At 35.8% G+C, this 27,418-nt stretch overlaps 1 protein-coding gene across 2 annotated transcripts in view; it reads right to left on the reverse strand.

Annotated features, from left to right (window-relative positions):
* LOC136031247 (nuclear pore glycoprotein p62-like) overlaps positions 1–27,418 on the reverse strand; it is a 71,436-nt gene that overhangs the window by 26,951 nt on the left and 17,067 nt on the right. For both annotated transcript variants that reach the window (XM_065710655.1, XM_065710656.1), the window contains exons 3-5: positions 17,977–18,084; positions 7,354–7,938; positions 1,141–1,710 (exon numbers count right to left, since the gene is read on the reverse strand). In XM_065710655.1, the coding sequence (XP_065566727.1) occupies positions 1,141–1,710; positions 7,354–7,938; positions 17,977–18,084 (1,263 nt within the window). The remainder of the gene's footprint in view (positions 1–1,140; positions 1,711–7,353; positions 7,939–17,976; positions 18,085–27,418) is intronic.

The raw sequence follows: 27,418 nt of genomic DNA on the forward strand, positions 1-27,418 counted from the left end.
CTGAAATTATCAAATAACGCACCATATTCTCAGATCATAATATATTTCAGTGATCTACATTCTCTAATGCTCTTCAGTATAGCTTAAAACATTCCATCTGTGGTTGACCCAATAAGCATACTTCAGTATCAAGCAATTCAAGTGCTGTGCGGGAAAGGACCTCGTGAATCAGTACGTCAACTATATAATGAACTAAGAGATTTCTATACCCTTTTATTTATGTATAGACATGCTAGAGGCTTACAGCCACTTAATTTTTCTGACATGTTCAAATATTAATCAGACTTTTACAAGATAATAATTCGTTAAAAAATAAATAATTCGATAGAAATCGTTAAGATAAGAATCGAACGTAAAGTAAGTTCTACATTCCACTAGCGTCGACGTCCGCATCTAAACACTCATTTGTCCATAGAGGTATTAAACTATGAAATGAAATAGATTATGAAATTAAGAAAAGTGAAAATCTGAATGCACTAAAACAGTACTTAAAAGGTAAATTGCACAATGACTTTTAGTTTGTTGAAGGAGTTTGCCTCCTTTCTTAGGCATTGTTGAAAGAATGTTTTCAATATGGTTGGCGTGAATTTTTTTTTCTTTGGTGAATTAGAAGAGAATAAAAGATTGATATTTAATGGCTTTTGTTAATGATAACTTGTCGTGTCTAGTATTAGCTGATATTCTTATATTAAGTGATTAAAAAACCAAACTGCAAGTGATGTAGGTCGATATTTTGGGTGAGGACACACTGGATTTTAAGTGTGTACTCCCCTGCCCTTTAGGACAGTCTAAAGGGCAAGTGACAGAACAGTGGTGACAGAACCTGACTGTGACACAGAAGGGCAGGTGACACAGAACCTGACTGTGGTCAGGTTCTTGGATGGGCCAAAAGAGTAGTTAGAATAGGGGATATATTTGCTATGCATGATAGGAATATTTTGTTTGTTTTGTTTACTGGCAAATAAATTAACAAAAAGTGGAAGGCACACTTATCAGAAAAAGAGGGATGATTTAAAGTCAATTAAGTCAATAAAGTCAATTTAAAGTTTTATTTCAATTAAACAAAGGATGTTAATTTTACTGTACCCTTTATTTTTAGCCACTTCTCTTAAATCAAAATTAACACATAATGAAAATTACCAGACGTAATCGCAGCACTTGTAACAGGAGCTGAAGTAGTGGCCGAAACACCAAACGAAAATCCCGAGGGTGTGCTAGTCACAGTAGGGGTGGTAACCTGCTGAGTTTGTTTTGGTTGCACAGTCTGCGGCGCAAATGAAAATGACGGTGCAGTCGTTACGGCAGCGGATGAAACTGCTTGAGAAGTTTGTCCAGGAGCAGCAGGTGGAACCGTTGATGGAGCAGCAAGTGGTGCAGCACCAAATGAAAAGGATGGCCCAGGAGTCATTGTGGGTAAAGCTGTTTTCTGTGGAGTTCCTAACCCTAAGGATAATGTCTGCCCAGTGCTTGCAGCAGTTGTTGTAGTTGCAAACGAAAATCCGGATGTTAAAGAAGCTGCAGTGGTGCTTGTAGCGGTTGAAGGAGCACCAAATGAAAACCCAGAGCTACAAGTAGATGCTGTAGCGGGGGTTCCAAAAGCAAGTCCAGTAGAGATTTGGGCAGGTGTAGTCGTTGTCGCTCCAAAGCTTGGAAACATTGACCGCGGAGCCGTTGTGCTTGCTGCTGTAAAAGATGGGGTAGCAGTAGTCCCTACAAATAAAGGAAATATTGGTAAAAATTACGAACACATAAAAACATGGCAAACTATAATAAAAAATAAATATGAAGGAAGACCCGACAAATTAAACATAACTGACGACACTAGGGAATGCGGTGAATTAGTTAGTTCAGTTGTATTTTAAAACTATTAGTAATTAGTCTGGAAATGAAGGTTCCCAAAACTCCTTTTTTATCTTCATGGGTTCACCAAAAAAAAAAAAAAAAAAAAAAAAAAAAAAAAAAAAAAAAAAAAAAAAAAAAAAAAAAAAAAAAAAAAAAAAAAAAAAAAAAAAAAAACAGATTTCAAGATACGTCTTTGAACAAGTAAAAGTCTTAGTGGAATAAAAACAAAAAACTGTGCAAAAAAAGGGTAGGGTAACTGGTTTCACCATTCTTCTACAATACCCACAGATTTACTTTGCTTACAATTCTTTCCTTCTAGTTCCCCAAGGAAAAATAATAAGATAGAAAATCTGACCATTTTTGGAGGATAAAAAAAATCATTTTTTTTAGTGTTGAGTGTACGAGCCACTTCCAGTTCGTATGAAACATGGGTCCACTAAATCACTTTTTGTATTGACGTTCAATCAAATTTAAGAAAAACTTATTTTGATATAAGCACTAAGTGACATTAAAACATATATATGAGGGACACCCAAACAAGAGGGCTCATTTAGGTCTATTTCCTTTACACAGCCCAATATCTGGGGGTGTCCATATACATAGAATACATAGATGTGTCAATAGTTCAAAAAGATAACGATAGGGTAGTTTAAAAAAAGAGAATCAAAACGCTGTCTAATCAATGTACGTACAGCCTAAATAATGTACGTCTGTGTCCGCAAAGATTTCAATAAAGGCAGTTAGCACAACAGCAAACTTCCAAATGTGTCAAATTATTCAATAAGACTTCTTTTGGACTGATTTTTATTATTTTCCAAGCTGGTAAACCAGAATCTTTTGGGAACTGCCCTTTCCTGAACTCAAAAAAAAAGAAGAGTTCTCCTTCGTTTAATGAAAAAGACGAAATTCCGTTGATTCGGATCTCTTATCAATACAATTTATACCAAGATCGCCAAATCAATTGTGAGTAGTATGACTAAACAAACCAAAAAAGCTTGTAATTAACGAGATAGGGTGATTCTTTAAGGGATCAAATTTATTTTAATAATGAAAATATTCGTCATTTATTTTACACTAAAATAATTAGAACATAATGCTAAATGCACGGATCGCTATCCCATCCTTAAATGACTTAAATCCAATAAAAATCGAACATATTGACAAGAAAGCTTTTTCTAAATGTCAAGCTTTCGCTTTCAAAAGAATTAGGTTTTTCATTATAGTAAAACTATTATTTTTTGTGTGTGTGACATTCAAAGAGTAAAAGATTGTAGAAAGACAGGATTCACAAGGAAAATTAATGCGAAGCCAGAAATATTTAAAGATTTCCATTTTAACATACAATGGAGTAGGTCAATGTGCTTGTGACAACAAAATAAATGAGACTTTGTGACAGCAAAATAAAATGGGATCGAACGCATACATTAGAACATCCTTTTGGTTGTACTCAACCGAAAGAAAATATATTGTTCGTCAGGAGGGTTCCCTACTTGAATAAACTTCTAAATAATGAGTTAGATAATAAATCTCGTTCCTTTTATAGCTAATAGGTAATACTCTGATAGAAATTTGTGAGAATCAATTTTGATCGCTTCGACACTTATTGAACTATAGTCAACTTCATAAAACATTTAGGTAAAGTTTTGTCACTAATTTGTCCAAATGTATTGAAATAAATATTAGAACTCCAAGTAACTAGTAATGAACTATAGCTGTCTTCACTGCTGTCAGGTCAAATACCGTATAATGGCAGCAAAAAATTAGTGAACACAGTCTTAGTCGCATAAAATTCTTCTTCTTCCTCTACAGGATTTTCTCATTTTTTCCTTTTCTTGTAACTTTCTTCCCAATTTTTATCAGATATGAATAGCTTTCTGGGTATATTCCCAGTAAGTGGATAGATGCTTGTTCGGCGAATGTACTGCTTTGCTTTGAGTATATTAAGTTAAAATATATTAATGAACATTTATAAATGCAAATGAGACAAGAGTTTAGAGAAAGGGGTATTTTACATCATATGAATCAGAAAAAAGGGCTTTCTGGGTAGTTTATCCTAACACAAAAGTTCAAATTTAAATTTGCTACTACGTCAAAATAACATCAATAGCTCGCAAAAATGTTTCATGATACAAGTGACAACATTTCATTTCAATGCATTAGCAATTTCGGTCGTGGAAAAGCCGGATCCTTCAATAACTAAACAGAATTTCATAAATAATCAAATTCTTTATTATACGTCAAAAGAAAAGTTCCGAGCACATAAATAACAATAAATAAAAATCTACTTCCAGCTCTTTTTATTACTACAAGAATTGACTTGCACATAGTTAGAACTTCAAGGGAATCTGAATATTTTTCTTGCCACAAAAAAGATTTATTTTTGTGGCAAAATATTCCAGTGCTGTATATACTACAGAACTAGGTATTTAAAAAAAAACCTAAGAGGATTCAACCAGGCAGGAAGTGTTGATTTTTTACTTCTTTTTTTTCAAGTTCACTAAGTCTGTAGCGCAACTTTTGATATAGAGGGTGGGCCAACGAGTTTTTCAAAATTTGGGAACATTGCTTCGGTGGAAGCTCGCAAGATAAAAGAAGACAAAATAAAAAGGCGTGTATTATAGGAATCAATTTTTGTAAAACAAATTTGTTATTGAACTCGTGAGCTCTTTTGCTTGTTCTTCGAAGTGCTTTCGGATGTTCTTGTGTCGCATTCTCGCTATGATTGAAGAAAAAGGTAAAATCGAGAAAAATAGATAGCGAATTACTACTAATTGATAAAAATCAATTTCTTGTTGAAAATAGTAACCCAAAACGTTTAAATGAGCTTCAAGAACAGTTTAGACAAAAATAATCTTGATTATAAGTAGTGTCTGGAGATGTGGCGGCAAAATCCCTTTAAATCATTCGCGTTCTAAGATTTCAATCATTTTTTCACATTTATCTTTCAGTCAGACATATTTGAATTCGCAGACTTGCAGGGTTTCCACTAGTTAATTTGACTTTTAACTACTCTTTCTTGTGGAAATACTGGAAAGACGGTTGGAAATGGTTGGAAATACTGGAAAGACGACTGGAGGACTGGGGCAAGACACCGGCAGAGATAACAGAGATCATACCGGCTATTAGTTGTATTTTTCACTCAAATAATCTGATTTGAAGCTTTTATTTCGCTAGAGCTTTTTCTATCATCATTTCGTAATAGAGTGCGAAAAAGAGTGGTTAAAAAAAAAGAAAGAAAAAAAAAGTGTTTTTCACGTCCTTCGAGGGAAAGATTGCAATGAGGTAGAGAAAAGTGCAAAAACACTAGAGCGTGAAAGTTGGCAACCCTGATGTTAACAATGCTGTTATAAATAAAGTTGACAAGCGTTATTCCGCTAGTCTAAGTGATGACAATTCATTTGTAACAAGGTTTTTGTCTCAGTGTAGTGAAAACATTGCTAAAAGATCCAACATAGATTCAATTTGATTATACGCAAAAGAATTTTTAAGAAGAAATAGCGACAAAACTAAACCTCGTTCTACTAAAACAACGTTTGTTTCTATTTTAAGGGCAACTTTTGGAAACGACAGGTGGTCTTGAGAAAAATGCATATTTTGAAAAAGTAGGGATGATGTTTTAAAAATGAATAATGACATGACTGAAAACAAAATCCTGATCTTTTTTGAATTGGGATATAGGCTACTGAAAGGGGAATAAAGTTACCTTTACTTATTAATTAATTTTATAGATTACCCCACCTCAAACCCAATGGAACATTTGGAGAAAATATCTTGTCTATTACGTTAATATTCAATAGATGCAGTCTTTCATCCGATTGCGTTTGCAAAGGATTCAACCTTCCATGGATGTAGTTTTTAAGGGGAAATTTTACGCTGCAATTTTTCCCAAACCGTGAAAATTACCCCTTCGTGAAAATAATTCGTAACAAAGCAAAACCTTCCTTGACGTTGGAGGGAGTGCAAGATTTAACCCCATCTAACTAGACGATTATACATAAAAGTACTGATACTTTTGGTAATGACATAGAAAAAATGGCGTAAAAAGTGATGAAGAGTTTTACTATTTTCAACATATATATAATCGAATGCATGTCTTGTCCTTTATGAATTACCATTGTTCTTCCAATCGCCAGGAAACTTTGAAGATCGTAGAATACACTCTTGTGAAGGCCTTATGTGTAAAAGCGCCCCCCCCTCCTGCTCGAGGGCACCTTAATACGTTTCGTATTGACTGAAACTAGAGACCCCTAAACAAAAATACTTAACAGTTCCTTCTAGTCACATTATTCACATTTTTTGTATATTCAGTTAACGGGTTAATTATTTATGAATTCTGTCATTTAGCATACTTTTGAAATTATAGAACTTCTTTTTCAACAAAATCACTTAACTTGATTCAAGAGTTTCGTTCATTTGGAATCTAACCTAATTTTTCTTATCAATTTAATAATACTTTTCCAATTTAAATATACTATCGTTATTCTGCATGCGTTGAAAATTTTTCAGGGAGGAAATTTTCGTTTGGAAAAGGATTCCACAGTGGGAGGGGGATTTTCCATATTAAAGTAAATTTGATTAGCATATAACGTTTCCACACTTTGTATACGTAATCAAATTAATTAATTAGATAACTTATATAAGTGAACGGTAAAAGACAAATTTACTCCGTCTGGGATTAACTCTATCTTCGAAAGTTTGACGTTTGAAGAAACAACATATGTTCATGTTTACTGATCCAGTGAATAATCGCGTGTTTCGATTTATGGGGCTGGATTCCACAAATAAGGGGAATTGTCAGAGGGTTGGGATCTTCCGGGGAGAGGTTTTCATGGAGGGATTTTCCCGGAAAAATGTCCGCGGGGGATATTTTGTAATAGTCTTAAATTTAAAATACGGTCGCTATTAATATGTGGGGGATTTCACGTGGGGGAGAATTCTGCGGAAGGGGAGATATGCACGTATATTTTCCTTGAATTTCCTATTTTGAGATTGCAGCAAAGCGCGACGGGTAAACAAGTGTCATACAAGTCAATAATGTATGTCTTATGAGAGAAGAGAAACAATCTAAATTTTTTGCAATGATACATTTCAGATGGTCAGACAACAAATGGCAAAATATAACTGTCACATACTGTATCGATACCTGAACTATCAACTAATGTAAAAGAAAAAACATTGCTTTGTGCTTTACATAATCATTTAAACAGAGGAAAAATATTATCCAATAGAATAGTACTGTCAAAGGTGTCAGCAATCCCAATGAACATGTCTGATGGCACCTTAGTAAAAATTAAATGTTACTTTACCACTTTTACGTAATTAAATGTTACATTTAGAATTAAATGTTACTTTGCCACAAGAAATTCAGAAAATTATTCAAAATTTTGTTCATGGATCCCAAACTTTCTGGAAATCGTCAGAACATCCAGAGAGGCTGTTTCCAGTGCCCTACGACAGAAACACAAGCATAATTAATAAATATTACGGAAAATTATATTTTCAAACACTTGCCTCCAAAACTAGGTGTAGTAGCAGCTGATGCAGCTCCAAAGAAGCCTCCAGTTGCTGGGGTTGTAGTGGTGGCTTGTGGTGTCCCAAATATATTTCCGGGGGTTGATGCTTGGGTCGTTCCAAAGATACTACCACTAGGCTTAGGAGCAGCTCCGCCAAAGAGAGAGCTTGGAGCAGAAGTTACCGTGCTAGCAGGCGCTGCACCAAAAGGAGGAGGAGCTGTTGTTGTAACATTGGTTCCAAATAAACTTCCTGATGGTGTTCCAAATGTAGGAGCAGGAGTACCTACTTGAGTACCAAAACTAGGCACAGAAGCTGAACTCTGGGCACCAAATCCGGGAGTTGCTGCAGTAGTTTGTGCTCCAAAGACAGGAGCAGCAGTCCTGCCGAAACTCAATCCAGGTTGTGTAGCAGCTGTGGAAGGTGAACCAAAAACACTACCAGTTAGATTTGATCCAAAACTAAATCCCGAGGTTGTAGTTGTAACAGCAGTCGTCGTGGCAGAACCAAACGCTGTCGAAGGTGCAGCACCAAAAGCTGTCGAAGGTGCAGTACCAAAAGCTGGGGCTGTAGCAGTACCAAATCCTGAAATAACCAAAGCAATCATACAAATACAAAATAAGGGATTAGCACATAAATGTATTGCATGTGCTAATGCAGACATACATTCAAGCGTATTGTTTAGTAATCTTCAAAAGTTGACTTCCTTACTTATTAATATATCCTAATATTAATTAAAAACTTCATATCTGAATCATTTCATGTTATTTCTATTAATTAATTTTTAATTTTAGTCTTTTAATTTTTTCCGAGCAGGTATGCTAGAATATTTTTAGGGACTGCCTTTTCCTGAACTTAGAAAGAAAGAAAATCCTGCTCCGTTCAATCCAAAAACAAAATTCACGCTTTTAGTTTTCTATTATTGGTTTTTCTTTTTTGAAGTTTCTTAATCTTTTTTTTCCAATATAAAAAGCAAAGAAGAAACGGTTCTAATAAATTTATTGGGAAAGTTGAATGAATACTTCTGTTACCTATTATTGGGCAGATCTACATTTCCTTATTTATAAACGACTATACCAATTACGTAAACGATTTGTATACTCGACTATATGTATCAGTTGTACCCTTAAGGTGACTTTTTACACATTAACATTCAAAAGCATAGTGTTGGTGTATACTTTCTTCTTCTCCTATTTTTATTTGTTCTCGTTGACCTGATTATTATCGTTTAGATTTTAATACAGTGACACTGCTCCTTTCAAATTTTCACTTTGATTTTTTTTTTTTGAATTTATGCGCTTGTTTTTAATCGCAAAATCGGGATTAGAAACGTAAATTCAATACACAGAATTGCTTCTTCAACTCCGAGAGAAGACTGAAAATGGACGAAGTATCTCAAATTCTACAATAAAAAATTGTCAATGAAATAAGCTTCGATTAAAAAATACTCCAGATTTATAAAAATAATATAAAAACTGAATAGTCTAAAAAAAATGTCATGCAAAAGAATAAAATGAGTCTCCAGATCATGGTTCTAGATTAGCTCTAAAACCGCCAATAAAATGTATGATACAAGTTAAGTACCTCTTAAAACACATCACCCTGTAAAAACTGTTGGTGTACCTGGCCCATGCAAAAAGGCGAAGCTATATCTTATCTCTTAAACGAGCAATAATTGTGTATGTATGTATGAATGTTTTTTTTTTTGTTTTTTTTTTTTTAAATTGGCATCCTTAGATTTTCTGGCCTAAAAAACGATTTATATAGTCACGAGTTTGAGAAAATTCGAGTTTAAAGAGACTTCATTTTGAAAAACATCCCATGAGTGACGTCATATTTGAGCACATTTCAAGAGCATACATACGGCATATTTCCCTCAGTAGCAGTTATGACGTTCCTAATGCCTATGATGCAGGCAAAATTACACAAGAAACACATAGATAAGTATAAAATACCGGGTGTAATGAGTCCTTTTGGAAAAAGCGTTTTCAGTAGTTTCGTAATACCTAGAGGACAAATGAATGGCCTACACCATGAAGAATAAAGAAATATACAGTTAGATTACTTGCGACAGCGATGATTAAAGCGAATCAAAATTGAAAGTAAAGCAAGTGACAGCAAGAATCAGGAGTTTGAGAAAATTCGTTTGGAGCTTAAATTTAAAATTCACCAAAATTCGTTTGGAGAAAAAATATTATTGACCTCATATTTATGAGCATATTTCAAGAGAATAGATTTCATCATTCCTCCCCCCCCCCAGGAGCGATCGAATCGTTTTGTTTCTAATATACATGTAACGCTAGAAAAGGAACATAGCTAAGTAGAAAATACCAAACGTAATGAGCCGATTTACAAAAGCAATTATCAGAACATGTCAAAAATGAAGGGAAGAACAAAGAATTCTGCTGCTAGAAGACAAGGAACTGCGAAAATCAGAACGAGTCAAAAATGAAAGAGAAGAAGAAAGAAATATTACGTTCGAAGAACAACACCATCACAATCTTCGACACCAACAAAACGTGGCACAAAATCCAGCATAAACCTACAAAGATACTATAAACTACGCATCATTTGGGACCCTTCATGTCATTGTCATTGGGACCTGCAAAGTCATTGGGACCCTTCGACGTTATATTTTTAACCCGTGGAGCCCTCCATTTTCCCGAGGAAAGAGTAGCAAACAAAAGTTATTATTTGGAGGTTAATACTTACAACGAAAATCAATTTATACAAACCCAGCGCATACCGAGTGCCAGGGCCAGGCCTCGAAATCAGCTACATAGTTTTTTTTTCTTAAAATTGGTATTTTGATACCTGTGACCATAAAAACGATCTAAGAAGGTTACAACTTTAATGAAAAATTTGTGTGGTTGTATTGAACTTATGGTGACGCCATGACATCAAGAAGAGGCTCACATTATCTGCAGTTAGCAGACAAGCGACACCGAGAATAAATATATACAATCCTGCCACGTAGCCGTGTCGGGCCCAGTCTCGAAATCGGCTACACATTTTTTCTTAAAACTGGTATATTGACTTTCCTGGCCACAACAGCGATTTAAAACGGTCACCACTTTAGGGAAGAATTGAATTTTTCCCAGGGTGTTTTGTATCGAACCTATTGTGACGCCATGACATCAAGAAAAGGCTGCGGTTTATTACATCAAGAAAAGGCTACTATTATTACTACTGCTACTAAAGCTACAACTACTGCTAATATTATTTCTACTGCTACTACTACTACTGCTACGCTATTACTACTGGTAGTGCTACTACTGCTACTAAAGGTAAGGGTATCAAGGCAAAAAAACTGAGACACACTGAAACTGTATTGAACTGCACCGAAACACACTATGCCCATACAGTTTGTTAAGATGACGGATCAGCAATGCTTCAGGAACGGTTTATGGTATTAAGTTAAAACTTTCAGCGTGTGTTGAAGAAAACCATTCTGTGTGCATACTGCTACTGATGCTACTACTGCTACTATAACAATTGCTGCTACACAAGCTAAGGGCATTAAGGTGAAGCTTTCAAGGAATATTTAGGTAATAAACAAACAGAAATTAATTTGAAAATATATATTCATAAAATAAGTTTTTCAAAGAAAAGTAAAGAGTACCATTAAACCGAAAATGAGCAGAAATAAAGTCAAATAATCTTCCAAACGAAAAACTACCACAAATCACCTTAAATAAATAAATGAAACTCAAAACGAACAGAAATTACAATGAATGACAGTCAAACTGCAAACAAGCAGGAATTAACATGAGTAGGACGACAACCCCCATGCCTTCTAAAAATCAGAACATAATTTCCACTTTACTGAAAACAAAATACGTTTTAAATGTTTCCACTATTTTAACTTTACAAATAAAAATTATTAAGGCTTTAAGGAATATATATATATATCAGTATACATATATATATATATATATATATATATATATATATATATATATATATATATATATATATATATATATATATATATATATATATATATATATATATATATATATATATATATATATATATATATATATATATATATATATATATATATATATATATATATATATATATTAAACTGTCAATCCACAATTATTTGTTTTTAGTAAAGTGAAAATTATGTTTCGGTCTCAAGGAGGCATGGGGGTTGTCAGCACTGGAGCTCTTCACTTTTCTTTGAAAAACTTAAATGTGGATATAAAATTTAAAAATTAATCCAGAAAGTAATGATATTTGTGACTAAAATTATAGACAAAAGCAACCAGTCCCGCATGATAATGTGAATTATTTACCACTACTAAAAAAAAATAATTCCAAGATAACTTGTAAACAAGGAAAAATTCTATTTTATCTTAGTAAAGGCCGTGCAGGTTTGCAATCAAGACCAGGTCATATTTTATTTTACGAACTAGCTCCAGCAATAAATGCACAAAACGCCTATGGTAACAGCAAATCCCTTTCTCTTTTTTCAACTCTTGCCTCCTATAAAGTAGCATCACTGGAATTATTCAAATCCTCCCAATGGATTGGATATAAGCAGAATTTTTTTTTTTTTTTTTTAATCAGCTCAGTTCGATCCTCTAGAAACAAAAAAAAAAAAAATGACCGCGCGTTCAGTTGATGACGTTCTTGGGAAAATCGTACGACGGCTCCAGGCAAGAAGCCATGACCATGAAGTCACAGAAGGTGAGGTTAGTCAGGGTTTGATTTTTGAAACATGATATCCTACTTCCCAGAGCAGGAAGTCCTGAAGTCATTAGATCAGGTAGGATGTAAAGCATCTTGATCCAGCTTTTTGATTGATAGCTAACTCTAGGTGGGAGCAAGAGGCAAGCTAAGCCTGGAAATTTCTGCGGGAGTGGTAGAGTTCTAGGAAGCGAAGCTTGGTCCCCCGTCCCTAGGAAGCATAGGAAATCTGTCAGCGCCCCTCGACGTAGTGAAAGAGTACAAATTCTGATGTTCAATCGGGCTCTCTAGGGCTATAACGAGAGAAAGGTTGAGATGACTAGGACACGTTCTGGAGATGAAGGATGACAGATTGCCAAAGATTGATCTTCTCGGCCAATCGTCGAGGGCTAAACGAAAAGCAGGTCGTCCTCGGTTGGGGTGGGATGATAAGGATTTAAGAGAAATGGGAACTTCCTGGGTGGGTGTAAAAGGGGAGACTTCGAAAAGATTAGGATGGAGGAGGAGCATGCGTGACTGTGTTGTCCTCAAGCGACTTGGTGCTGCACTGAATTGTTAGCAGTAGTATACTAGTACTTGGAATATTGTAACAAAAGTTCAACAAAAACCCCTTTATTGAATGTTAAGCTATTATTACTTCTAATTTTTACTAGCTTCATTGTAACTTTCTTCAAATATCTTCTTGCGCTTTGTAAGCAACTGCACTAAGAGGCATTAAAAAGCCCAAGTGATCGATTTCACATCTCTTTTTTACCTAAAAAAAAGGCACAAGCTAGAAAAGTCAAATTTATAATTTTTATTTCATGGTTTTCTTTTTTACCTAGATCTGATTATTTCTTCAGTTAGGTTTCATCATCTTCCCTTAAAATCATACTAGTATATGGATGTAAATGACCTTTGTTAATTTATTTTATTTAAATAAAAAATATCCCCTATTATTAAAAAATAAATAATATAACACCATGAGAAAATCAACAAAAATTTAAACTGAACTCAGATTTTTAATTCATGATGAACACATATTTAAATTATTATGACTTCTAGGGTTCGTAGCAAGTTATCGAGTTAACTGAATAGTATATAGGTGATATAATCAAAATATTTTGTAGTTAGACACTATTCAGCAAACGTATTTGCTTTCAAAGTATTCTCTTTTCTCGGCCAATAGAGTACTCGTTTTATACTTGGCTAAAGTTCTCCTTTTACGAATAATTGTATTTCACTAAGTATTTCTTTGAGTACTTGAGCATGGACTTCAGTAGACGTTCACTAAGTATTTGCTTCGTCGTGCAAAAATTGGGGTAGCAAAGTAGCAATGCTACTTAGCAGTTTTCAAATTTGTTGGCAGATTTTATCTAAAAATACTATTTTAACATATAAAAATACATTCTGCTCAAAGACAAGCTGCCAAACACAAGCTGTGCTATGCCATGCAAAAAGTTGGGTCGCAAGAATTTCATGTGAACACATTTATGTTCAGTGTAATTCTGAGCATTGATGCAAAGAGGGTTGTTTTAAGACAGCTGGACCGTGAGTTTTTGCTATTCTGTTTAATATTCAAAGGACTGAAAATATAAGAGAGTTTAGATTGAAAAATCATTTTAAAATGAAAAAGGGAAAGTACGGTACCTATGCAGAAGGGGCAAGGGATCTTATGACAAAATTTGGAGATATTTTTATTATCGAGCTATAAATTAGATGAACATACCACTCGACACCTTTTTTATGCTATTTCAGATATAAAACTATCGTTTTACTCAGAACTTTAAGATGATACCTTCTTCTCTTATTTTCTGCAATTTAGTTTGTCTTATTTTTCTTTACTCTAGGTTATGGGTATAATATATTAATCTTAAATACATAATAATTGAATGAATAATTGACAGATTAAAAGGGTACTTATGTGTTATACCGCTAACATTCAAGTTTACGCTATGTAAAACTCGAAAACAGACTGGTTTTATCTGTCTGTATTAAGAAGCAATCAGCTTACGCTCAGTAGAAAACAAGTGGCAGGTTACAGAATACATTGGAATTGTGTAATTTAGGCTATATATTTGCACATTAGGGAGGGATTAGGTTAGTTTAGGTCAGGTTACCACCATCATCCCCCCCCCCTTAATGTGCAAGTATGAAGCCCAGATTTGTTTCTAAAGTATTATTTTGTCATCATGTTTTCGTATTTTTCAATAGGATTAACGTAACTTCACTTCTTGAGTGTTGGCGGTATAACAAATAAGTACCAAAAGGGAATTGATCCTTTTGCCAGAAATCTTCACCATTTAGAAATTTGTTGAATTTTGTTTCATTTGGTATGTAAAAATTGAGTATTTTTCTTTTTCCTTGAGAATTTTATTTTGCATTTGACCTTCTATCTTCAAATACATTCCCCTCATCCTCCCCTCACCATTGCTACTCGTGTACCCTCCCCCAGCAGTATTTTTGGTGGGCGTCCATGCTTGATTGAGAGCTTCAACCGCAGTCTCAGAAAGTTGTTAAGTAAGTAAATGGAATTTTACAGAATATATATTCTGCTAAAATTAGGACATTGGAAATTATTTTACATATCTAAGCCTACCGCCACAACTTCTAATGCTTGATCAATTGTTAACTCTGTACGAAGGCTGATACAGCTTTGTTGTATTATTTTAAGCAGCTTTGGCGGAAGAAGCAGCAAAGAAGGGAGATTCGAAAAAAGTCAATAGATTAACCAATGAGATGATTGGAGTCAAGCCTTACAGGACTAATGTAGTAAAGGACGAGAATGGAGTCCTTTTGACACACCCTTTGACGATCGAAGAGAGGTGGGCAACCCACTTCGAAAACCTATTAAATAGACCAAGATATAATTCCTGAGAATCCATTTATGATTCTTGATGTATATGAAGAGCCACCATCTCCAGAAGAAATCATAGCCGCCGTCAGAAAGCTGAAGAACGAAAGAATGCCAGGAGTAGATGACATTACATATAAGATGCTGAAAACTTCAGTCCACGACTGCATGACAGTTTGGTTTGAGCTACGAACTCAGATATGGAGCGACCAGAAAGTGCCCAGTGATTGGACGAAAGGAAACCATTATTAAGCTCTTCAAAAAAGGCAAAACGCTTGCTTGTGGCAACTGGAGATGCATTAACATAATGTCGATACCTAGTAAACTTAAGTCAAGTATTATACCACAGCGCCTACAGCAGAAACTGGACCAACATCTTTTTGATGAACAACACGGCTTCCGACCTGGATGATCATGTGCAGACCTAATTTTCACACTGAGAATGCTGGTTGACGACTCAAAGGAATGGAATAAAAAGCTATATCTTCTTTTCATTGACCTAGAAAAGGTCTTTGATTCAGTTGACCGAGAAATCTTATGGAAAATCCTCAAATACTATGGAATACCCCCCAAGATAAAAGAACTGATTATCACCCAGTACAATGAAACAGAATGCTGTGTACGAACAGAAAACGGAGTTACAAGATACTACAAAATCATTGACTGGTGTCAAAAAAGAATGTGTATTATCACCACTTTTATTCGCAACAGTATTGGACTGCGTACTCAGACAGTCTACGGGGTATGGAGTAAACGTCAACAGCAAGCAACTTGCAGATCTTGACTTTGCAGATGATCCAGTACTGCTAGAAGACGCCAAAGATTTACAACTGCTATTCGGTGAAATCTCAGAAAAAACCATAAAGGTCGGATTGTCGATCAACGTCGACGAATCAAAAAGAATGTCCACATATGGCTCCCCCTAGCTCTTAAATGTTCCGACAAAACGATTGAACAGGTCCAACAATTTAAATGCTAAGGAAGCTGGATAGAGAATACTGGAGATGTAACATTTGAAGTCAAGAGAAGGATTGGAAAAGCATCAGGCGCCTTCAACAGACTGACACCAACTTGGAGAAGTAACAAGTACTCACTTCGTATAAAATTGCACCTGTTCAACGGCAATATACTATCTATATTCGTGTACACACACACTGCGGAGGCAGTATGACCTATGTGACTGATGGTTCAGGAGGATCTAAGGTAATGAAAGCTAATGCTGAGATAAAAAGAAGAGAATAAAAAAAAAAATGTGGCAGAATTGGATTTGCCATTCAAAACTTCTTACCATAAAAATTGTAGCCCCTCCCGTCTACCCCACTTAATGAAAAAAATTAAGTTATAGATTATACTCAAATATAGGGAATAGTTGATTAAAACACAAGCAACCTCAAAACATTATCTGTAAAAATTGTATATTATAGCTGAAAGTAAAACTTCGGTTATTATTTCCAGATTATTTTCTTGTAAAGTTTTATACTATTTTCAGACTTTTTTTTTACAAACAATCGGTCTTTATTCTTACTCTGCTACCTGATTTGAGGATTGATCAGTATAAGTAACTCAACCCAACAGGAACCAAAGCTCTAAAAAAGAGCATCTAAAAAAAAGAGCTGTTTTCGTTTTCAATATTCTTTTTTTTTGCTAGGTGATGTATCTCTTCAGAAATATCTCTTCTTGCAAAATGTATACATCTCTTCTCACGTTGCTGCTTTTTAAAATTTGCTCAAACTAAAAGCTCATTGAGTTTCAATGTTGCTATGTGACAATATACTTTTAATTTGTTGTTATCCTTTGTCCTTGTTGACAAGTTTTTACTTACTCCACTTCTCTTCAACTGAAAGCAAATTATTTGTCCAAATCTCGCACAAATATCCAAATTCTCTCAAAACTGTTTAATCATCAGTTGAAAGAATCTTAAAAGGGCTTTTAGCTATCATGGTGTACAGACAGTTAAAGCAACTAATGGGAAAGTTGGAACAAGAAAGATTAGTAGTCTAAAACAGCCATACAACAATGTAGCAGCAATTCTCTCTTTATTTTGGGGATTAGATTAGGACAAAACTAAAATCATAGCTTCATAATGCATGTGACTGCCAAGCTGCCAATCGATATTGTTTTCCCAGAAAATCAAATGGTGCTTTTTATAGTTGTAGTGTGGTTATCAATGAGTATCAAGCATGCTGTCGGGTGTGCATTATTTTTATAATACTAATAGCATCGGAGTGTACAACTCCATCCATAAAGTAACAGCAGTGAGCTATATACTGTATTCTTCAGACTTTGAATACTATACTCCACTAGCAGTATGAGAGTAAATATGATACCGTACTTTCGATAATATGGTACATATAAAATTATGGAGTATGATATTTATGGCTAGTATATGGCTTGCCACTGATTAAGATTACATTATTAATTATGATTCATAAAACTATTGACATTTCTAACTTCATGCTATACTAAGTTACATTTGTTACTTTTCGGCAAATTTTACATATAAAAATGATTTTTTGCTTAAAAAAAAACTTTCAGAATACAAGTTCTGCTGCTAAAGTGTCTGCAGCTTTTGGAATTCTGCTACTAAAAGGTTTGGAAGTTTTTACACACCTGTATTTGCTACTTTCTGTAAGTAAAAAAATGGAATACTTTAAATCATAGACACATTTTTCCGATACTAAATTTAAATATAACAGTACAAATAAATACAAATACAAAAAAAGAGAGCCTAAACGCTTTTTTTAATCAAATTCCAAAAAAAGAACCAACAAACAGATTAATTGCAAGAACAAATAATGAAAATGATGGAAAAATTACGAAAAGCGCAATCCATACCCTCTCGGAATCCCTAGATTTCTGAGAAGTTCAGAAATTTGCAAAATTTTCACATAATTTGCCTATCCTTATGTATCCCTTTCCCCTTTCTCATAAAGAAACTCTGCATTCGTATCTAATCTAGGAGCAAAATAACATAGGGTACATATTTAATATAAGATCAAAAAGTGGAGATTAACTTAGGTCTAAATTAAATCTAGCTTTTAAAATACTACGTCATTAAAGCAAGTTATAATCTTAAGTCTTAAGATCCCAACCTGTAGCTCCAAAGCTCGGAGTTGATGCAGTTTGTGTCCCAAAACCGAAACCAAAAGTTGGGGCAGTTGTTGTTGGCTGAGTTGAAGGAGTACCAAAAGAGAAACCACCTGAAAAATTGCAAAAGTGAACTTTTGATCCAAAATCAAACCAGATTAGAGTTAAATAGGATGGAACTTTTATTCCAACTTGAATGTCATTTCTGTTAATGTGTGTTTCCAAGCAATGAGCAATGAAGCTCATGTCAAAAGAACAAGAATACAAGCTGATGTTTCCCCATGCAGAAAACTGAACCCTAGATAGAAAAAATAACGCCCTTAGCTTTAGGGATACAGTTGACCATCCTTTACTTCAATTTAAAAGACTTTTTCCAAAATAGAGGTTTTTCGAAGAAAAGTAAAGAGGTAAATTAAACCAAAGTTCAACAAAATAAATTTGAATGTTTTTTGAAGCACAGAACTACCACATATCACTATCAATAAATAAATGCAACCCAAAACGGAATAAACTACCATAAAAAGGAGTTGACCTAGCGCCTCCTGTCTTCGTTCTGGGTTTCATTTATGTATTTATAGCAATTTATGGCAGTTTCATGCTTGAAAGAATTTTTTAATCTGTTTCTACTCATGTTTGGTTTAATGTCGCTCTTTACTTTTCATTGAAAACTTTCTCTGTATTAAAGTTTTTTTGTATTTTTTTAATCAGTTTCTGTTCTTTTTAATAGACATAGTCTTTTTCATTCGATAAGAAAAGAATATTCTGAATTTCTTCGGTTTCTTTTCTTTAGTTTCCAGACTTTGGCTTACTTTTTGTATGTTGGACAAAATTTTGTAACAATTTTTAATAATAGTTGTACTACAATGCTTTATACTGATGAATACGGGGGAAAATATTCATATATATGGGTTGAATATCTGCATAACTGGGGTTCACTGGGGTTCTATAGAGCTGACAGAATTCTAACCCCATTCATGTTACAATCTGGAGCATAGACAAATATCATACAACTACCCACCTCCACTTTCCCTAAAAGTTTCAACATAATTCACTTAGCTGTTTCTGATATATCGCATATACGACTTTTGGACAAAACTGGATGCACTTAGTTTCTTTCGATTTAGTTTAACATCCTTAAAACCTTACTCTGAAGTTCAAACGTAATACCCTGAGTTTTTCCTGGGATATTTCATAGGCACCCTATTGACAATTGGGGTACACTTAGTGTACTTTGATTGAGTTTTACAACCCCCTCAACTTTACCTGAAAGTTCCAACTTAATACTATATTCTATTGAGTCTGTATTCTAAGGTATTCTACTATTTAATACAGTATCCTACTGTGCTCTACCTATTGAATATTGAATCTGTGCCATTTTGAAAACCTGGATGTACTTAAACTTTTTTGATTATTTCAATAGGAGTAGCAGTGGTAGTAGAAACAGTCGCAAGTAGTCAAAGTAGCAGTCATAAGTAGTCACAGTTGTAGTTACAAGTAATCACAGCTAGATGTAGCCGCAGTGGCAGTTAGAAATAGTCACAGTTTAGAGTCTTAAGAAGTCAGAGTCACAAGTAGTTATAATCATTCGCAGTCACTGTCGCAAGTAATTAAAGAGTTGTAAGTAGCTACAGACACAAGTAGTTTTGCAGTCAATGTCACAGGCTGTTGCAGTCGCAGTTCCAAGTAGTCGCAGACGCAGTTCCAAGTAGTCAAAAGTCGTAAACAGTTGCAGTAGCAGTAGTAATAGTAGCAGCTTTAGTACTAGTGGAAGTAGCACTAATAGTTGTAGTCCCGAAGGGTTCAATTTAATACATGTTCCTGATATATTGCTCAAACAGCCCTTTGACAACATGTATGCAAGAAGTGCGCTTTATATTTGCTCAGCATACACCCCAACACCCCCTAAAATTTTTACCTTCATGCCCATAGCTATTTCAGATATATTGCATATATGCCCTTTTAACATTCATATTTAGTTAAACACCCCCCTAAACATGCACTGAAATCTTCAACTTAATAGTTACCTTCATCCGTTCCTAAGATATTGCAAATACGCTCTTTTGAAAAACGTAGATGCATATAATATCAATTGATTTCCTTCAACATCCCCAAAATACGCTATGAAAAGTTCCAGTGTAACATCCCACATTGTATCAATGCCAAAATAACAATCTGGACACTTGAATTCTTTTGATTAAGATCAATAGTAGCAGCAGCAGTAGTGGTGTCAGTATTAACAGTTGATTCAACTAATTAGCTACTGGTACGTACAGGTACTAATACGTGACATAGTGTCTTTTGATTTAGTTTAACAACATAAACTTTCCATGAAAGTTTCTACTGTATATCCTATTTTAATCTATCTTTATACCCTACTCATCCTATACTGTATATATGCCAAAATGACAATCTGAATGCACTTGAACCCTTTTGATTCAACTCAATAGAAGCAGCAGCAATAGTAGTGACAGTGATAACAGTAGTATTACTGGGAGTTTCAACTAATTAGCCATATCTGTTCTTGAGATATTACTGGTGCGTCACCTAGTGCCTTTTGATTTAGTTTTATAACAACACACGCATTCCATTATAGTTACTGCTTAATACCCTATTTCTAGTCCAAAATATCCCGTCTATGCCATTTTGACAACTTGGGTGCATTTAAACTATCTTGAATTAGTTCAATAGTAGCAATAATAGTAGCAAAAATGCTAGTAATATTAGAAAACCTGTAAGTTTTAGCTTAGTACACTAAGGCGTTGCTGGGACGTTACTGATATATCCCTTTTATAAACCCTCATGTACATAGTGTTTTATCATTTAGTTCAACATCCTCTACAAATACCCTGCAACCTTCAACTTAATACACTAAGCCAATCCTAAGACACTGCTGATACATCTTTTTGTGCTGAAAGTTTCAATTGAATACTCTACGACTTTTGGTTAGCCCAACATGCCCCTTAACATTTCCAGAATATTTCACATTTTTACGCTTACTCTTAGAATATGTAGTAGACTAGCAGTAGGGGTAGTAGTAGTAGCAGTAGTAAGGACATAGTGGCTTTTGGTTAGTTTAACCTGTCCTGAAAGTTGCAACTTAGTACTCTAATTTGTTCCTAACATATTACTGACACACCCTTTTAATAACCTACATGCACATAGTGTGTTTCGATTTACTTCAAAATCCCCTAAACATTCTCCAAAATTTTCACCTTAAATTTCAACGCCATTAGTAGTAGTAGTATGGACATAGCACCTTTTAGTTTTTTCAACATCACTCTCAACATACTCTGAAAGTTTCAAATATTACCCAAAGCAGTTGCTGGGACATTGCTGATACTTCCTTTTGACAGCCTAAATGTACATACTGTGTTTTGATTTAGTTCAGCATCCCATAAACATTCCCTGAAATTTTTACCTTAATATACTTAGCTTCATCAGTAGTATTAGTAGCAGTAGCAGTAATAGAAGTGGTGCAGATCGCCTTTTGGCCAATTGATCATTTCTCTCATTCATTCCCTGAAAGCCCAAACTTTCTACCCTAAGTCGTTCCTCAGATACACCCTTCTGGCAACCTTCATGCAAATAATGCATTTTCATTTAGTTCAACACCACCCTTCTCCTTCCCTAGAAGCTTTGCCTTAATTCATTGAGCCTCAACAGAAGTAGTGGTCGTGATATCCATAGAGAAACAGTTATTGGAACTATTAAGAATGCTGGACAAAATGGTCATCTCTGATACCTTTGGGGAAATATGGGACGAGGGGGGGACTGATTACCATCCAACAGCTTTTGACTTTTAAGAAGGGCACTAGAACTTCTGATTTGCAATCAAATAAGCCCCCTCCAAAGTCACCACGACCACTCCTATACGAAGATCGTGCCACTTAAGTAAAGAACAATGTTGGCACAATGTACTATTTATTTATTTTTGTTGTTTTTTTTTTCGTTTTTTTTCTGACCAGGGCACTTCGTGCAGGAGGAGTTGTCGTAGAAACTTCGAAAGGTACTCAATCGATTGGAAATTGAAAGTTCTAGTGCCCTTTTTAATAGTTGAAAGTGATTGGAGGACAACTAGTCCCTCCCCTTAAGTCCGTCATTTCTCCAAAAACATCCAATCACAGTTTTGAGAATTGCAATTTTCTTCAGCATAGTTGAAAGTTTCAGTACTTATGTCTTTGAGGATGACGAAACCCGACGGCCCTCGGTATAAGGGCTATAAGTTATACTAGCCAACATATAAACTATTTATGCAAGGGGGGTTGTATAAACTCCAGAGGGGGCTCATTGATTTGATATAAGAAGTTTTGTGCCCTTTTTGAGAGTGATCAGAGAGAAACTAGCCCCCCTCCCCCGTCTTCTTTCCTCAAATGCATCCAATAAGGGATAGCCATTTTATTCAAAATAGTCCAAAGATCATGTAACAAGGCCTTCGGTGTTGAAACAAACCCCCAGAGTATTGAGGCAAGGGTTACAAGTAATGCCTGGGGACATAAAAATATTTTCTGCAAGGGGGGTTGTATGACCTTTAGAGAAGGCTCGTTTGATCTGAAATTGAAAGTTCTATTTCTCTTTTGAGAATCAAAAGTAATGGTGAGCAACTACCCCCCCCCCTCTCCTGCAACGCCGTCTTTTCTCCATACGCATTCGATTGAAATTGTGAGATAGCCATTTTGTTCAAAATAATGCAATGAACATTAAACAATGCCTCCAGGGTTGACACAACCACCCAGAGCCCTAGGACAAGGATTGCAAATTATGCCCTGGGATCAAATAAGGTTTTTACGGAATAAGTGGTTGTGTTAACTTCAGAGGGGTTCATTTGACTGAAAATTGGAAGTTATAGTGCCCTTTTTAAGATAGGGCAACCAGTCCCTCCACACGCCCATCATTTCCCAAAACAAACATCCAATCAAAATTTTGAGACATCTATTATTTCAGCATTGTTGAAAGGTCTGATAATTATGCCTTTGGGGAAGTCAAACCCCCATAGCCCTCAGGGCAAAGGCTGTAAATTAGGCAAATAGTTCATTGTTTACATACAGTATATGTTATTGAGAAAGGTATGCATGTTTGACATTTACTTTCCCAAAATACGAATTGCATTCAGGAGAGTCCCTCAAAGAATGTTGAGGGGAGTGTTGAACCAAGTCAAAAGGCATTATGTTTATATGGGTTGTCAAAAGGGCATAACAAGAACGATCGAGCATATTAATTTGGAACTTTCAGAAAATAATAAGGAAGATGATCAATTGACCAAAAAGTCAATATCTGCACGCTACTATTACTGCTACTACAACTACCACTGCTTTTAGTGCTACCACAACTACTATTACTACTACCAGCACTATCACTAAATCAACTGTTTCTTTACCGAGCACTACCAGGGCTGAGAATATTGAAATAAGCAACTGAGCAAACGTTGAGGGGAAAGCTGAACTGAATCAAATCATTCACATTGTTGCAGATACAGCATCAGCAATATTCTTGGAACAGCTTACCATATCAAGAGGAAACTTCCTGGGCATAATGAGTGGGATGTTCAACTGACCAAGACACAACATGTACCTGCTACTTACCTTAGACCTTAGATCCTCCTGAGCCATCGGTGGCGCATAGGGCGTCGACAAAGTCTCTCCATTCATCACGAAGCTGTGCGGCTGCAGTGATATCTTCCCATTGCGGAGTGAGGGAAATTTTTGCCTTTTTTAGGTCCCGATCATACTACCTCCGCAGTGTGTGCTTTGGTCGGCCTCGTCTTCGTCTTCCTTCAGGCTGCCATTGATACACTCTTGAGGGAAGTCTGTCTTCGGGCATGCGTAGAACATGACCCAAGTATGTCCATCTTCGTTTCTTCAAAACGTCGGTCACTATGGGCTGGTTTGTTTTCAGCCGGATTTCCCTATTGGTAATTTTCTGATGCCAACTGATTTTGAGGATCCTTCGAAGGCAAATGTTTTCGAATCCAAGGATACGTTTCTCAAGTTGTTGGTTGAGTTTCCAACATTCACTGGCGTACATCAATATAGACAACACATTGCTGTTGAAAAGGCGCAATTTTAAACGAAGTGAGTATTTGTTGCTTCTCCAAATTGGTGTTAGTCTGTTGAAGGCGCCTGATGCTTGTCCAATCCTTCTCTTGATTTCAAATGTTACATCGCCAGTATTTTCTATCCAGCTTCCTAAGTATTTAAATTCTTGGACCTGTTCAACAGATTTATCGAAGCATTGAAGAGTTAGGGGGGAGCCAGATGTGGACATACTTTTTGATTTATCAACGTTGATCGACAATCCGACCTCTAGGGCTTTTTCTGAGATTTCATCAAACAGCAGCTGTAATCGATCTTTGGCGTCTTCTAGTAGTACTATACCATCTGCAAAGTCAATATCTGCGAGTTGTTTGTTGTTGACGTTTACTCCATAGCCTGTAGACTGTCTGAGTACGTAGTCCATAACTATTGTAAATAAAAGTGGTGATAATACACATCCTTGCTTGACACCAGTCATGATTTTGAGGTATCTTGTAACTCCGTTTTCTGTTCTCACACAGCATTCTGTTTCTATGTACAGGGCGATAATCAGTTCTACTATCTTGGGGGGTATTCCATAGTATTTGAGGATTTTCCATAAGATTTCTCGGTCAACCGAGTCAAAGGCCTTTTCTAGGTCAATGAAAAGAAGATATAGCTTTTTATTCCATTCCTTTGAGTCGTCAACCAGCATTCTCAGTGTGAAAATTAGGTCTGCACATGATCATCCAGGTCGGAAACCGTGTTGCTCATCACGAAGATAATGGTCCAGTTTCTGCTGTAGGCGTTGTAATATAATAATTGACAAAAGTTTACTAGGTATCGACATTATGTTAATACCTCTCCAGTTGCCACAAACAAGCGCATGGCCTTTTTTGAAGAGCCTAATAATGGTTCCTTTCGCCCAGTCACTGGGCACTTTCTGTTCACTCCATATCTGAGTTAGTAGCTCAACCCAAACTGTCATGCAGTCGCGGACTGAAGTTTTCAGCATCTCAGATGTAATGCCATCTACTCCTGGCATTCTTCCGTTCCTTAGCTTTCTGACAGCGGCTATGATTTCTTCTGGAGACGGTGGTTCTTCATTTACATTAAGAATCATAAATGGAGTGTCAGGAATTAGACCTTGGTCATTTATTCTCGGTCTATTTAGTAGGTTCTCGAAGTGGGTTGCCCACCGCTCGTCAATCATCAAAGGCTCTGTCAAAAGGGCTCCATTCTCGTCCTTTACTAGATTAGTCCTGTTAGGTTTGACTCCAATCATCTCATTGGTTAATCTATAGACTGTTTTCGAATCTCCCTTCTTTGCTGCTTCTTCCGCCAAAGCTGCTTTCTGTTCAATAAATTGCCTCTTGTCGGTCCGGGCACTCTTCTTTACTTGTTTGTCTAATTCTCTATATGAGACTTGCAGAACAATTAATTCAGATGCGTCTGAGGCCGCCAGAATGGAAAGTTTGGCTGATTTTCTTGCATCAATTAGTTTCCAGGTTCGTTCGGAAATCCATCTTTCTTTCTTTTTCTTCTTATAGCCTAATTTCTCCTCTGCAACTTCTCTGTACGTGATTTTAAGTTTCTCCCACATGCGTTCGACATCAGCCCTTGGTTCTAATTCCGATTGCAGGGCTTCAAATCTATTTGAAAGTTCTAATTGGAACATTCGTGCTGTTTCCTTGTCGTTCAGTTTCTCAACGTTGAAGGGTTTTTGTGACGTCGGTTTATTGTTTTTCTGTGTCGCTTTTAACTTTAGATGGATCTTAGCAACCATGAGGTTATGGTCTGATTGTATATCAGCGCCTCTGTAGCCTCTACCGTCGAGTAGACTTCCGCCATTTGCGTGAAAAGAGGAGGTGATCAATTTGATTGCACGTGCGGCCATCTGGTGAAGTCCATGTATATTTGTGAATGGTCTTGTGATGAAACAATGTACCTCCTATGACAAGGTCGTTGTTCAGGGCGAAGTCGACAAGTAGCGCTCCGTTTTCATTCATATCACCTATTCCATGTTGTCCCATGACTTCAGGACAGTAATTGTGACAAGATCCTACTTTCGCATTGAGATCACCTACGACACATATGATATCGTGTCTAGAAATTTCTGCAACAACACTTTGTAGTGTTTCATAAAAGTTGTCCTTCTCTATTTCATCCGCTTCGTTAGTTGGTGCATAACAGGCAACAATTGAGAGTTTTCCATGAGCTGAGCAAAATCGTGTGTAAATAATTCTTTCGTTTACAGGTGTCCATTTTAGCATCGCTCGCCTAGCTGCGGGTGACATCAGTACACCCACACCTGCTTGGCGTCTGTTTTCATGTCCGCTGTATGCGAGGACGTAGCCATCTTGTAGGGGCTCCATCCTGCTACCAAGCCATCTAATTTCACTAATGGCTGTTATGTCTATATTGTACTGTATCACTTCTTTCAGTATCTGTTCAGTTTTTGAGATCTGGCTCATCGTTCTCACATTCCAAAATCCGAGCTTCAGTTGTTGCTTTGTAGTCAAAAATCGGGTCCGGGGGCATGATGCAGGTTGTTAGGGAAGTAGTAGTCATATCCGAGGCTAAAGTCGACGATTCAGTTGCTGATTTCTTTTTGCAAAGACAGGTAGCAAGCCTATCGCCCAACCCTCTTCCTTTCGCAACCGGACTTGGGACCGGCTATGGTGGAATTGCTACTTCTACCTGCTACTACTTCTATTAATACTGCTGTTACTACTGTTACTACTACTACTAATACAGCACTCATACTGCTACTACTCCTCTTACTACCACCACAATTACCGTAATACTAGCCCTATTATGGCTAAGTCTAAAAAGTTAAAATTTGAGAGAATATTGAGGGGAAATTTGAACTAAATCAAAAGACACTCCGGGCATTTGGATGGTCAAGAGCATATCCTTAGAGCTGAGAACCCCCATGCCTTCTCAAGGCCTGAACACCATTTACACTTTACTCAAAACAGTACAAAAGAATGTACATTGACAGTTTAATATGCATATGCTGATATTTATCACTTTAAGGCTTAATAATTTTTGGTCTATTAAAATAAAAAAGTTAAAACATTTAAACGGATTTTTTTTAAGTAAAGCGCAAATTATGTTCTGGCCTTGAGCAGACATGGGAGTTGTCAGCACTATTCATGTTGAGTTTTGCTTGTCTTGAGTTTGACTTGGTTATTTATTGTAATTTCTGTTTGTTTCAGGTTTTACTTATTTATTGATAGTGATCTGTGGTAGTTTTACTATTGATAGATTACTTTATTATATTTCTGCTCATCTTTTTTTTTAACTTGGAAATTTTTCAGCTTTTCTTTCATGTCTTAAAATGACACTAAATATACTAATAACAAAAGAAGTTTTTTACTTTTATTAGAAAAACTTATTTTGTAGAACATTTTTTTAATCAATATTTATAGACCCA

Source organism: Artemia franciscana, chromosome 9, assembly GCF_032884065.1.
Source record: "Artemia franciscana chromosome 9, ASM3288406v1, whole genome shotgun sequence".
Classification (NCBI taxonomy): domain Eukaryota; kingdom Metazoa; phylum Arthropoda; class Branchiopoda; order Anostraca; family Artemiidae; genus Artemia; species Artemia franciscana.